This window comes from Medicago truncatula, chromosome 5 (genome assembly GCF_003473485.1).
Source record: "Medicago truncatula cultivar Jemalong A17 chromosome 5, MtrunA17r5.0-ANR, whole genome shotgun sequence".
NCBI lineage: Eukaryota > Viridiplantae > Streptophyta > Magnoliopsida > Fabales > Fabaceae > Medicago > Medicago truncatula.
The window spans coordinates 34676529-34691277 of record NC_053046.1 but is presented as its reverse complement, the minus strand read 5'-3'; the positions used below and the strand labels follow the sequence as shown (position 1 = coordinate 34691277).

General features: G+C 30.1%; 1 protein-coding gene across 1 annotated transcript; it reads right to left on the bottom strand.

The window, feature by feature from the left end:
* Nucleotides 1-8752: 8752 nt before the first annotated feature.
* Nucleotides 8753-11375, bottom strand: LOC11432588 (transcription factor MYB20). The gene is made up of 3 exons (XM_003616230.4): nt 11146-11375; nt 10717-10846; nt 8753-9694 (listed from the first exon to the last, which is right to left on the bottom strand). The coding sequence occupies exons 1-3, from the start codon at nt 11276-11278 to the stop codon at nt 8995-8997; spliced, it is 963 nt and encodes a 320-aa protein (XP_003616278.1). The 5' UTR covers nt 11279-11375; the 3' UTR covers nt 8753-8994.
* Between the last annotated feature and the right edge of the window lie 3374 nt (nt 11376-14749).

Here is a 14749-nt window from a genome sequence, read left to right as displayed (position 1 = left end):
TGTTAATCCGTTCCAAATTATAGGGGCTGCATATTATTGCGTTATTACGTCAAGCTAATGTGTTGCTGAAGTCATTATCAACATTAAGAAAAATAAGTCATTATCGATCAACATTACATGCTACGTTATTGTGTGAACCAAACATCATTAATTCACAAATCATAAGCCATGTGTCAAGTTAACATCAATCAAATCTGGACAATTTTTTGAAGAAAAAATAACAATACTATATCCATGAAATTAAAACGAGAAAAAGAACTACATATATTAATCTCTTTTCATGAACTTTTTTTGTTTTGGGAATACCTTTATGAACTACATATACATATATATTGTACATTGTTAATCTCCTTTCGTGAACTACATATACTACATTATCCTATTAAATTATGATAACGACTAATTTTGAATCAAACCATTCATTATTTCTATTTAGATGTGGAACATTTCAAGGCGATGTGGCATACATTAGGATGTCTATGTAGATGCCATGTCACAATTTCTTAGTTTTTTAATTGGGATTATTTAATAAAGAAACTTTAAATTACATAATGGCAAATGATAAAAAAATTCATTTATAACCATTATGTGCCTACCAAACCTGTTATGTGTGCCTATCTATATCTATGCAGATGTATATATGACTTATGAATATAGTCATAATATGGTACAACCAGAGAAAGTTTTATATGATCACAATCCTAAATCAAAAAAATTCAAGCACACTCACATAAAATGAAAAAAAAAAATTAAAAGATAATTAAATTCAATGATATTAATTGATGTGACTAAATTAGTTTTGTTATAATTTTTTTAGTTTATGTGAGTGTTATAATATTTTTCAGTTGATAAAAAGACATTTCATTAAATAGTTTATATCCTTTTTATCATAATATATTGTAATATCATTTTTATTCTAATGTAGTATAGGCTTTTGAGTACAAAAAAGGTAGATATGCTTTAAGAGAAGAGATAACATTGTTTCATTTTAAAATTTAGACAATGTTGGAAACCATAATTAAAGATTATAACGAAATAATAATAATAATAATAATAATAATAATAATAAGAAGAAGATAAACAAACAAAAGTATTATAACTTTTATAAATTGATTTTATCTACGGAATACTTATTCAAAAAAAGAAGAATTCAAAACTATTATACCTTTATAAATTGATTTTATCTATGGAATACTACATAATGACATTATAATAGTTAGAAGAAATATTTTTTTTTTGAAAGGATAGTTAGAGGAAATATTATTAACAATATAAATCTTATCTACCTAAATAATAATGCCTTAAAGCAACAAATCTGATCTGTGAATATATGCACTTATTGGAATATTGATTCCTCTGAATCATGATGAAAAGCTTGCAAGAAGAGAGAGACAGTGAGAATAGTGTAGACCTTAGAAGATCCTTTTTATCAACATTTTGGAAGCATTAGGAAAAGGACATATAATATGGGTCCAAAATCCCACTAAATCCACCAATGGAGTTCATGCGTGTCCTATTCATTTTGGGAGACCAAAATTACACCGTCCCATCTTATTTGCTCATTTCGGTTGTGCACTTTTTTTTTGTCCCACAATGCATCAATCAATATCACACATATCATACTAAAAAGTAATCTAAAAAATGACCCACCAAATGTTACCAAGTGATTGTTTGTTTCAGCTTTTCCATAATCCAGAATCACTTCTATTGAAAAAAAAGCAATTTATCGCATGTTTGGTTCACTTTATAGAAGCAATTTTCTTCTCCAAAAACAATTCTGGTTGAAGCTACAATTCCTAACTTTTGAGTTGACCATAATCAATTCTCCATTAAATTTTATATTTTAATTATTACAACCCATTATTTTCCTTTATCGTCCTTCATCAATTCTTCTTTTTGGTTTGTATTTAATTTGATGAACCAAATTTAATCAAAAAAATTAATGAACTAAATTAGCCTCAGAAAATATTTATGGTCATGAGTTACTAAGTTTTGGATTTTTCTTTACAATTTTCCGTTCAAATTTTTGGCAACCATCTCTATTACTCCCTCCGTTTCAAAATACATGTCCAAGTCAACCACTTCACATATGCCAATGCATAATTTTGACTGTTAATATCTTTAATTTTCTAAGTAAAAAATTATAAAAATTTAATATTTTGAAAATATTTGTCGAGACAAATCAAACAACATCTTACATGCTAATATTTGTATTTATATATTAGTTAAAAAGTATAGTCAAAGTAAGTCAAGTGAATAGTGCACATTGCAAAAATTGGACATGTATTTTAAAATGGAGGGAGTATTATTTAACTTAAATATATTTTATCAAAAAATATAAAATACATAGAACAAATATTTTGTCAATTTTTTTTTTGGTTTAATGATCATATTTATTATTTTTTAAATTATGAGATAAAAAAATTATTTATTTAAATTAAGTAATATATCAATATTTAGTATTAATCTACATATACATTCAACTATGTCCATTTATTTGTATTTAGCTATGTCCATTTTAGTAATTATACATTCAAAAACAATTTTGATCAAAACTATCCAAACAACATTCATTCTATTTAATCAATTCTACATTATTGTATCCAAACATAAACCAATTCTCTCAAAATCAATTATATCAGAATCAATTCTATCAAAATCAATTCAATCAGAATCAATTCTATCCAAAGCTGAACCAAACACACAAGTTCTATCAATCATCTTATAGCTTGTTTGGAAACGTGTTTTTCAGAACATTCTTGCGTCCCAATGCACCTCAAACGTTGAAAGCATGAAGCTGCAATACTGAAAAAGTAAAAAAAAAACGTGTATTTGGGTGAAGATAGAAATTTGAGCTTCATAAAGTCAAGATAAAATTGGTTCCAAACGTGAGAATGGTTGTTTCAACGCCAAATTAAACACACCATTGGTCATCTTATATCCTCTCAATGAAATTTTTTAATAAAAACACTTGTTACCAACTTCAATTCTTATGTTTAAATCTAACACAACACTATAAAATTAACTTGTAAGGTGAAGACTACTGGCACTTATAAATATTTGTTTATACAATATCACTTATAAATATTTGTTTATACAATATCACTTTTTGCAATGTGAGACTCCTAATATCCTCTCATATTCAAAACTAAACATTTAAAGTGTGATCCAAAACATATGATGGCGGAAACATGATAGCAGGTATTTTAACGGATCTTGAATTTGCTCCGATAACAATTTAGAATTTGTGGTTGAAAGTAACATAATCTCATAAAACCGATTTGCAAGGTGATGTATGCTCCACTAAACACTTGTTAGACCATATCATATTCGATGTAAGACTTTTAACAATTTTAAAATTGAGTTTAGTCTATCTAAATCTAAAACAAATTGACTTGTAAAATGAAAAATAGACACCACTTATTATTACTTATGTTATACTATTACATAATTAGAAATTTAAGAAAGGGATATAAGTTTTTTTTTAAGAAACAAAAATGGAATATATTACTATGAACACTGTAATTGTTGAAGCATAAGACGTGCCAAAACAATCACAAAAAGATTACAACCCTGTCAAGATTACATCAAAGATAGTCAATGCCCATACATAGAAGCGGGCTCGACTACCAACTATGTGTACCAAAAATAAAGACTATGTTACTGACTTTCAACCACCACAAGGTATTTGATTTTACTTTATCTAACAATAGTGGTATAGAACTTTGACGATTCTGAAATAACCTATCATTCTGTTCTTTCCATAAAATCGAGACACACTGAAACCAAATCAAATGAAATAAGGATCGGCGCGATTTCAAGCCACCTACATAATCAATAAATTGCACAAAATGATCTGAGATAGCATGAGAATCTACTCATTCGACACCAAGCCAAGCCCACACCAAAGGCCACAATGCACCAAAAATTGGACAAGACAAAAATAAATGATTCACATCTTCAACCTGCCCACATCCCGATACACAAAACCGATTTTCCACAGATATAATTCCACGTGCCACCAAATTTGATTTAGTAGGTAAACGATCCCTCAACAGTCGCCAAGCAAGGATAGAAACTTTTAAGGGAACCTGTTTATGCCAAATTAACTCCATATTTTGATGAATATGAGGTTGTTCCTGTGATGTCAACAAGTCATATACACCACGAACAGTATAACCAGAAATCTGATCTGGCATCCACAACCACCTGTCTGTTTCTGTTTCCTGACGGAGCTTTGAAAAAGGAAAGTGCATAGACAGGAAGCGCAGTCAAGACAGATTTGAGAAGTATCAAGCGACCACCAAAGGAAAGGTACCTACTATGCCAACCAGACAATCTAGACTTTATACGATTAACAATAGGCTCCCAAAATAATAACCGGCTCGGATTACCTCCTATTGGAAGGCCCAAGTAGAGAAACAGAACTTTACCCACTTTGCACCCCAACACAGAAGCCGCCTCAGACAACCAAGAGACATTAATATTGACCCCAATCAGAGAGCTTTTATGGAAATTGATTTTCAATCTAGACATAGCTTCAAACAAAACGAGACCAGCCCTCAAAGCACAAACATTAGCCCAACTTTTATTCTCTATCAAAAGCATATCATCAGCAAATTGAAGATGAGACACCACTACTGGATTAGCGCCTCCCACACTGTAACCTGTAAAGACACTTGCTTCAACCATGGCTTTCATCAACACATTTAAACAACAACAAATCTTTCTTAGACTTGCGAGCCTCATCAACCACCTCATTAGCTATCAGAATTCCATCAAGAATTTGCCTATTTTTAACAAACGCGGATTAAACATCAGACACGACACTCCCAATAACCTGACGTAGCATAGTAGCTAGAATTTTTGCCAAAATTTTATAAAGACTCCCCACCAACGAAATCGGTCTAAAATCATTCAAGGATTGAGGACTCTCTACTTTAGGAATAAGGGCAATGAACGTAGAATTTAAACCTTTCGACAACCTCCCGTTCCTATGAAAATTAGTAACAAATCTCACAACATCCTCCTTCATCTCGTTCCAAAAATTCTTAATAAAATCAAAATTAATGCCATCGGGACCCAGGCTTTTAAAACTGTCACAATCCCACACCGCCGACTTAATTTCGTCCACCGAGAAAGGTTTGGTCAAATTACCCATTTCCGCCACTGAGAGCTTTTTAAACTGAAGATTTCCCACGCTGGGCCGTACCACTCTCTGAGACTTAAAATGCAAAAATACAGCTTGACGGACAGGCTGAACACCCTCCACCACCGTCCCATTCACAATGATCGAAGCCAGGGAATTGCGACGTCTTCTACTAGCCAGCACAGAGTGAAAATTTTTTGAGTTAGCGTCACCCTCCCGGAGCCAATTTAATCTCGATTGTTGCCAACAAATGCTAGTATTAAGACGAGATAACGAATGAATATCCGTCAAAATACCATGCAATTCACCAAGCTCTGCCTCCGACAAATCCTCTTCCTCCCCTTTACTGTCTAAAGCCGCCTGTCTGTTTGATGTGATACATGGGAAAGGGACTTAAATATTGGAGTGATAGGGAGGTTGGATGTTTAATACAAACTCGTAGCATAATACAACAAATATTAACATTGACCATTAATTTTATTTTGAAACTCAAAACACTTAAGCGTGACTTGAGTGATCCATGTCATGTTGGATAATTGAAAATGTCCAGATAGAGTGAGGAAATATAATGTGCTAGTTTGTGTTCATGAGTGTGGAGATGTGTAGTTTTACGGTTGAACCAATGGACTGAAATCATAGTTATTTTTGGCATTTTAGTTAATTAGTTTACCTTTTTTTTTTCTAGTAGCTTAGTGGTTAGAGCTCACACATTTTAAATGTTGAGAAGTGAAATATCCGATATTCAAACCCCAACCTCTACATATAATATATAATATCTCTACCAACTGAGTTAAACTCACATAAATAGTTTACCTAATTCTAATACCAGTTGAATTATATTACACGACCACTAGGATTGTCGGAACTTAGTGTGCTAGTTTACGTTCTTTAGTGTGGTGATTTATAGTCCAAAAATTCAAACCAATTAGCTTAAAATCTCCACCACTTATAAAACACCTTAATTTTTGTTAACTTCACTTATGTTAGACTTGTTAATTTTCTACAATCTAATAACAATATTTGTGTCCTAAGCGATCTAAGGTTATTATTTCAATCTTATTATTTCAAAAGGAAAAAATAATTCAATCTTATAGAAAATATTTGAAGGAATATTATTTAAACCTTTTTTTAGTAAAACTAAAAACAAAATATGATATATTTATTTAGAGAAACTAAAAACTTATTTACTAGACATATATCATATCAATGAAAACTTGAAGAAGTAACACCAAATTTTGCCAATTTATCCCAAGATATCTACCCATTTACGTACAAACCCCATTCAATCCATCCATGCGTCACACTCAATAATAGTAAAATATCTGTTTTTCTCTTTACCCAACTCAGAAGTGGTTTTGAGTCCCATGCCACCTTTTCTATTTGTCCAAATCTGCTTTGTTTTTGTGGATGAAACTAAATAACTGGATTGTCCTTTCCACATGTGGATTTATTTATTATACACATGCAACACTTTATGCCCCTATGTATGTTTGTTACCACCTGTGCATTTGTAGCTATCTTATCTTCTATTAATTAGTATATTCTTTAAAAAAAAAATACATTTCTTGATACATACTTTTCATAGTGGTTCAGTTCTCCATTGGATTTAACAAAAACAATGGAATAGCAAAGTGTCCTGCTCCTGCTCCTGATCATGATACCAAAAAATGTTTCTAGTCATCGCATTGTTTTTTCATGAATTTTCTTTATAGAAAAAGTCAGAATTTTTGTCCCTCTTTTTAAACCCGAAACACAAGGGCCAAGGCAACTTGAAGGAGAGGTATCATATGCAGATTATGAGTCCTCCGAGAGTTAACCATGCAAATTAATTAACAACCGTAAAAACGAGTCCACCTCTACTAAGTAAGAAATAATATCCAAATTGATAAAGCTAAGATTGCAGGTAAACCACAAATTAAAAAGTTCCTAAAATCCATAATGAGCCCTATGCTGGTGTTTTATGTTTAAGAAATACTAAATGGGGAATGTTAACTAGTGCCCCGGACACTAGTTAAAGAATTATAAAAGAAAATGTTTTCTCAAAAATTGTGTATTTTACTTTTTGAAACTTAAAAAAGTGTTGCTTTTAATGCTTAACATGACCCATACTAAAAATACGAGTCAAAGCTAACAATGAACAAAGAAAGAATTGAATACAAAACCTAACACTAAAATGTGAGACATTTAACCGTGTTGCTAGTGTGTAAAGACATGATTATGCAAACATTAATATATACATTATAACATTTAATTAAAAAATGTATATTTATACCTATTAAAAATGTATTTTTTTTTTAAACTTTGAGATGCTATGGCACCCCCCCCCCCCCCCCCCCCCGACTCCGTTAGTGGTTATGTTAATTTTCGTTCAGAGTCTTCGACTCAACTTTTCTTAGCTCATCATTAACAACGAGTTACCGCAAGGCTAAAATAAAGTTATTTTAACTTCCTATATCAACTCATGTTTAGGCACTCGTATGAAATAAGGAGCTTTCATATTTATCTATAGTTATTAAAACATCGTTAATAGATGCCTGAGACGTTTCACTAACTTAATGAGTATCATTACCTATTTGGAGTATAACTTATGTGTATTTTACTCAATCGTAAAGAGAGTGAGGAAGGAGGGATATTAAAAAATGACAAAATTTCCCTTAACTTAATTTCAGGTAACAGTTTGGTCCTTTATCTTTTTTTCATTTCAATTTGGTCCTTTTTGTCCATTTTCATATGAATTTTATGCTTAAAATTCATGATTTTATTTTCTTATAGTCTTTCAATCTTCAAATTTATGATCCTCGTCTATTTTTGCATAAGAATATTAGATTTGAAGCTTGAAAATGTATATAAAAATGGACAAAAAGGACCAAATTGAAATGAAAAAAAGATAAAAGACCAAACTGTTACCTGAAATTAAGTTAAGGGACTAAAAATGTAACTTTGCCTAAAAAATGTATTGCTATCACTTCCATGTTTTTTGTCAGGTAACCTAATGACTAGAATTCTCATTATTCAAGGAGAATAAGTGGAGTGTCGAATCCCAACCCCTTTATTTGAGAAATTTATGATATTGACCAAGTGCATCAAACTCAGTTTGGTCTCTCCACTTAACATCCATTCATGATAAATAAATCATCTCACCTTTATTCAGTATATAAATCTAATTATGAAGTTAGGTGGTAAATCAAATTAAAACATTTTTTTTATTAGTAAGGGAGAGGGGACCGCTTAAGCCTACAATTCCAAAGGTATTTGAATATTGTACCTGATAATTACAAGACTAGGGAATAGATGGTTACCACAATATTAATTTAAATGCACTTTTTTATTGTGTTAACCTTTCGATTTTTAGAAAAAATGAGTCTTAAGAATCGAGAACTCGGCCGCGAGGTAAGCAAAGTCTAACGAAGAATTGCTTCACTTAGAAATTAAACCCGGGTTCTTGCGGACGATTATTTAAAAACATATTTAATTTGTAAAAAAAGTTGATAAAAAGAATAATTTTCAGATACTCATTGTCAATTAGCTAAGTCACCACACTTGATTTGATATCAAGCAAGCAGATTCATATAAGCTCCATCTCATCTACCAACTCAACTCATATCAACTAAATTTGAAAGTGACTTTCAAAAGTTGGCAATAAACGTTTCCATTATCTTGTACATACATGTTTACATGACAAGGTAAAAGCTAGTGAAAAATAATGCTAAACATGTTTTTGGTCTTCCTATTTGATGATTCAGTCTTTATTCTTTGTAAGAACATAGAAGCAATTTTTTTTCCTTTTCAAAAAAATAAAAAATAACTTAGAAGCAAATTACAAGTAAAGTGAACAAAAGTTCAAATCAAAACAATTCATGTGCCCAAGATTCTAAATCCATGGCCATTCTTGAGTAATTGCTAAGAGGAGCATCAAGTTCTTGCTTTCTTTCACCATTATTAACATCAATGTCATCATCATTAAGCAACAAATTCAAGCTACTAATAAAGTCATCATCCCAAAAGGCCATATTGTTGTTATTGCATTCTTCCTTGTTATTATTATTAGGCCATTCAAAATCAAGGAGATGAAGATCTTCAAGGAAATTGGTTGAATTTGATGAAGAAGTGGATGAAGAGGAATTAGACACTATAATCTCATTAGGTTCTATCATTGGAACTTCATCTATAGAAAATCCATCCATTGTGTCAAATAAGGGTGTTATTGTAATTTCATCTTTCTCTTTGATTTCAATTATGGTTGGTGACTCAAAAGACGTCTTTGGCTTCTCAACCTCCTTATTATGCTCCTCAACTTTTGATTCAATTTTGTTGTCAATGTCAATTGTCAAAGGTTGTTGGTTTTCCTGTTCTTTTTCTAATGATTGGTGTAGTTGTTGTTTAGGTTGATCTTGGGTTTGATCACTTGCATTAGAGAGTGCTAGTGGTTTGTGTGTCATAGGATCAATTCCCATTTTCTTGAGCTTTTTCTTTATGTGAGTATTCCAATGATTTTTTATTTCATTATCCGTTCTTCCAGGTAAATGAGAAGCAATCTTAGACCATCTGTAAAAGAAAAAAAATAGTAATTAGTAAAAAATATTAGGGATTTAATGAAAAAAAAACAAAATAAAATAAATAAGTTTCACACAACCTCCAAGACATCCAAATCCTATTGCATTTGTTTCAAATCACTTAAATTGAGACGAAATCATGTTTGAAATCGTTCAAATAACTTATTTACATTTCAATTGGTTGAACTGTTCGATTCAATTTAATTTTTTTAAACAATGAAATGAATAATAATAATTAAAACTTACACACATGGGATTAGACCAGAATTCAAACATCCGATAACAACATTTCAACATTTTTATCATTCAAGTAATGATTTATGGACGATTCAATTCAATTTTTCAAACAATAAAATTAGCAAACCCTATCTTTTTTTTTATAGATAATATAATATATCCACATAACTTTATTCAAATTATGAGAGTTATTTTAAATATAAAGAATGGTTAAAACCTAAAAGATTTCATCATAATATATGTCCCATGCGTAATTGTTGCATCACTTAAAAGGAAGAATGACTTTATAGCCACTGAAAAGAAAGGCTCCATCTTCCAATGTCATGCAAGTTAAGTTAAGAAAGAAGAATTGTTCACAAGACAAATTTGTCGTGTGTTTACTTTCCTATATATACAATAATAAATACTTTCATTTTCAGTCAACTTTAAATTCTAATCATAAGTAGTTTTTCTTTATTTATTTAAAAAACATAAATAAAAGAGAAACCATAGTATAAAATTTTCATACGCCTCTTTTCATGGACCACGTTCTTTTTACATCTAATTCTAACAAATAATAAACTATTTACAACTTGAAGGGCATGATTATAAAAGTACTAAATTCAGTTAAGTTAGTGCCTTTGTTGTCATTAGAGTTTCATCATTTAAAATATTTGCAATCTAGTTGAATATTTAAAAAACAAAACACAATGCAATTATTTTATTTGATTAATCATTAGTAAGAAAGGAAAAATAAATATGTAGAACTGGGTGAAATGGTTGGTGAGGGGAAATAACCTGTTCCCAAGTTGAGCATGAAGATCAATCACCATTTTCTCTTCATATTCAGATAAAAGTCCTCTTTTTAAATCTGGCCTCAAGTAATTTGTCCATCTAAGTCTACAACTTTTTCCACACCTTAATAGCCCTGCATGTTGAGTCACATTTTAGAGATATTCATAACCAAATTGCAATTGAATTATACAAACTTGCATACTAAGAATTGAAATCAAAATTTTGAGACGAGATTTTTGATGTTTCTGGGACCGATAGGAACGACTATATGTATCAACTGCATTTGACCGCAATTATTTGTAATCTATGACCACAAATTAAAATATTTTGTAAAATGTGCTTATAGAAAACATTGATTAATCTCTATGTGGTCATCATTGATATTGAAGAAAAATGGTCTAGCAAAAAAGAGCAAGAGCAATGAAAGGAGACCTGCCAATTTAGGGACAGCTCTCCAGCAACATTGACCATTAGTAAGGATGAAATTGATGAGCTTCCTGTCTTCTTCTGCAGTCCATGGCCCTTTTTTCAATCCTACTTTGTCACAACAAGGTTGCCTTCCCATTATTCTTTTACAAATGACACAAAGCCAAGTTGTAAATAGAGAGAGTCTAAGGGAGTTGAGAGGCTCTTGAGAGTATACACATAATAATAGCTTAGGATAGAGCACCATCACCTACTTATATATACAAAATTCAGCACCTCTATTCTAAACTCTAAAGTCGACTATGACCCATAAACCCACTATCTCAATTTATTTTATTTTATTCTAAGATGAAATTAAACTGTTCACATTATATTTTGTATGATTTTTTTTTTTGTTTTTTTGTTCCTTTTTTTAAAATGTTTAAGTTCTTTTTATCTACTGGTATTTTGTAAATTTTATGTTTTTTAGATGAGAAATTCTTATGTAGGAACGAACCTAACATATCATTCTTACAAACAACAAATTAAAACATGACACGTCATTGTTTTATTTTAAAATAATTAGGAAATAATTTAAGAAATAAAAAATAACTGCTCCTCTCCTCTCTCTCAACCATTATTTGCAGTTAGTATTCACCACCACCAATCATGGTTAAAAGAAAAAATAATAACGTGTCATGTTTTAATTTATTGTTTGTTCGTTCCTACACAAGAATTTCTGTTTTTAGATTATGGATTTATGGTTTGCCAAAGGACACGTGTTGAGTGGGGATAAGAAATAGGACACACGTGCCATGTTAGTCAAGGGATAGAGTAGACAGACCAAATTAAACTTCACACAAAATAGGCATGTTCTAGTCAAAATATTCAAGAAACGGTGTTAGCATGTTTCAATACTTAAATTCTTATTTCGTATTAATATCTTCAAATAAGTGATCTCAACACTAGAAATGGTGAAATAAATCCGAAAATTAGAGAAAAAAATATAAATTTTCACGAAAATTTGGCGTCTAAAACTTAGCGAGATGATTAGAGATAAATAATATAACTTTTAGGTCTTTATATTTTCGTAGTTATTTTAATTTTTTTCAGTAGCAATCTTACGTATATACTTAAGTATATATACATTTTTTTATTTTTTGAAGGACATATATACATTCTAATAAGTAAATAAGATTAAGTTCTATTTTGAGATCTAATATGATCATTTAAAAAAATATGACTTTACAGTATATCAAAATATTATTTAGACGGTGTGTTCAAATTGTTGAAAAAGTCAACAAATTTATAATATAACACAAAATGTAATATCTAATATATAATAATTTTTTTAGAGGATGTCTAGTATGATAATAATAATAATAATACAAAATATTAGATATTTTATATAAATAGACATGATAGACTTAAAAAACTTTTTTGATGACATAGAATCTGACGTTTAAAAAAGTTGAATATATTTCTTCCTTAAAAAAAAAAAAAAAAGTTGAATATATTTCTAAGTCTTAATAAATCTAACCTATTCAAAATAAATTCAAACTTAATTTAAATCAAACGTAAACTAGATCGTAAACCTTTGTTATACGACTTTACATTAGCATTTTCAACATGTAACAATCAGAAAGCAGCACCTCATCAACAAGCTTTGCTTGAGTTTGAAGCGTGAGATACACTCCACTCACTAACTCAAGTCCCTAGCATGGTAAGACTATGAGCAAAAGTAAGACAATATCTCAAAATCAAATGATATCACACATCACAAGTCTTCGTAATCTCTTTTTTTTTTTTGACATTCTCTTTTATATAGATTTCAAAAAGAAAAAAACACTTTTTTAGCGTGAATAATGTGATTTATTTTTTAAATTGGAATCTTTCACGTGTAATTTTAAAGATTATTTTTCTTTTGAACCGAGTAGCACCACAACAAGGGATAAAACTCTCCCTCCTCAACAATTTAAATAAACTCAATTATTTGCTTTCATAGATTTGATAAACAGTTGTCATCAAACGAAAGTTTGAATATTTCAATTAAAATCTCTATGCTTTATTATAAATACACTTGAGAGGAGGGTAGACCATATATTAAGAAAATTATTTGCAATTAATATGATTTTGAACGATAAGTGGGAGGACGACGAAACAAACATGAATAAGAGCTGCTTTCTTGCTGTTTTCCCGATAATTTGCAATTATATACGAGGCTAGTTTATTAAAAATGATATATAATTTCATTTTTGGGCAAAGGTTACAAAAAATCGTAAAAAAAAATAAAAAATTACTAAACTTTTTTATTTTACTTTGTGCCTAGGTTTATTTCTTATTTTTTTAAGGAGCCTAGGTTTATTTTTATATCGTGGTTTTCGTTGATGCTTCAGTTTCTTTATATATACTAAACTTTCCACCCGTGCTGCCGCACGGGTCATATACATTGTAGATGTAGTAGACAAAAACAAATCTCAATGCATATCAAAGAGAATAAAACATGTGGTGTCCCAAATATATGCAGATGTTGGAATTCGAACCTCAGACACCACACTTATTCACCTTAAAAATATTAATTTTTATCAATCGTGTCTTACTTCATTCTTTTGTTAAAATTATATGTCAATGTTATATTATTGGTATGTTACTTCATCTTCTTTTTTTTTTTTTGACAAAATGTTACTTCATTATTTTGTAAAAATTATATGTTAATGTTATATTATGTAACTAAAAATAGCTCATTCTTAACCTCAACATGTAAAATGTTTTATTTAAATAATTTTTCTTTTATCGAATATTTGACATTTACCGTAAATGATACCCTTTAACTGTTTGTTGAAATGTTTCTTCCACCTGTTTGTAATATTAACAAAAAAAAAATGTTGCTATAATCTTTCAAAACCCTTTTATTCCAATATGGCGATTTGTTTTGTTGAAGAAATAGGGTGATTTGTTTTGAAGAAATAGGGGAAATAAAGCGATGCCGATTTGCTTTGTTTATGAAAATAGGAGGTTAGGTGTGAGCATTAGGGTTGTTCATGAAAATAGGAGATTAGGTGTGCATTAGGGTTAAAACAGTAAAATTATTCAATAGGGTTTAGGTTAAAATTAGGGCTTACGGGTTAACTTTAATATTTAAGAAGATAAGAAGATTAGGTGTGAGCATTAGGGTTGTTCATGAAAATAGGAGATTATGTGTGAGCATTAGAGTTAAAACAGTAAAATTATCCAATAGGGTTTAGGTTAAAATTAGGGCTTACAGGTTAACTTTAATATATAAGAAGATAGGTGTGAGCATTAGGGTTGTTCATGAAAATAGGAGATTAGGTGTGAGCAGTAGGGTTAAAAGAGTAAAATTATTCAATAGGGTTTAGGTTAAAATTAGGGCTTACGGGTTAACTTTAATATATAATAAGAAGATAAGAAGATTTGGTGTGAGCATTAGGGTTGTTCATGAAAATAGGAGATTAGGTGTGAGCATTAGGGTTAAAACAGTAAAATTATCCAATAGGGTTTATGTTAAAATTAGAGCTTACGGGTTAACTTTAATATATAAGAAGATATATAAGAAGATAAGAAGATATATATAAGAAGGGAATTTAGCATCAGGGTTAAAATAGTAAATTTA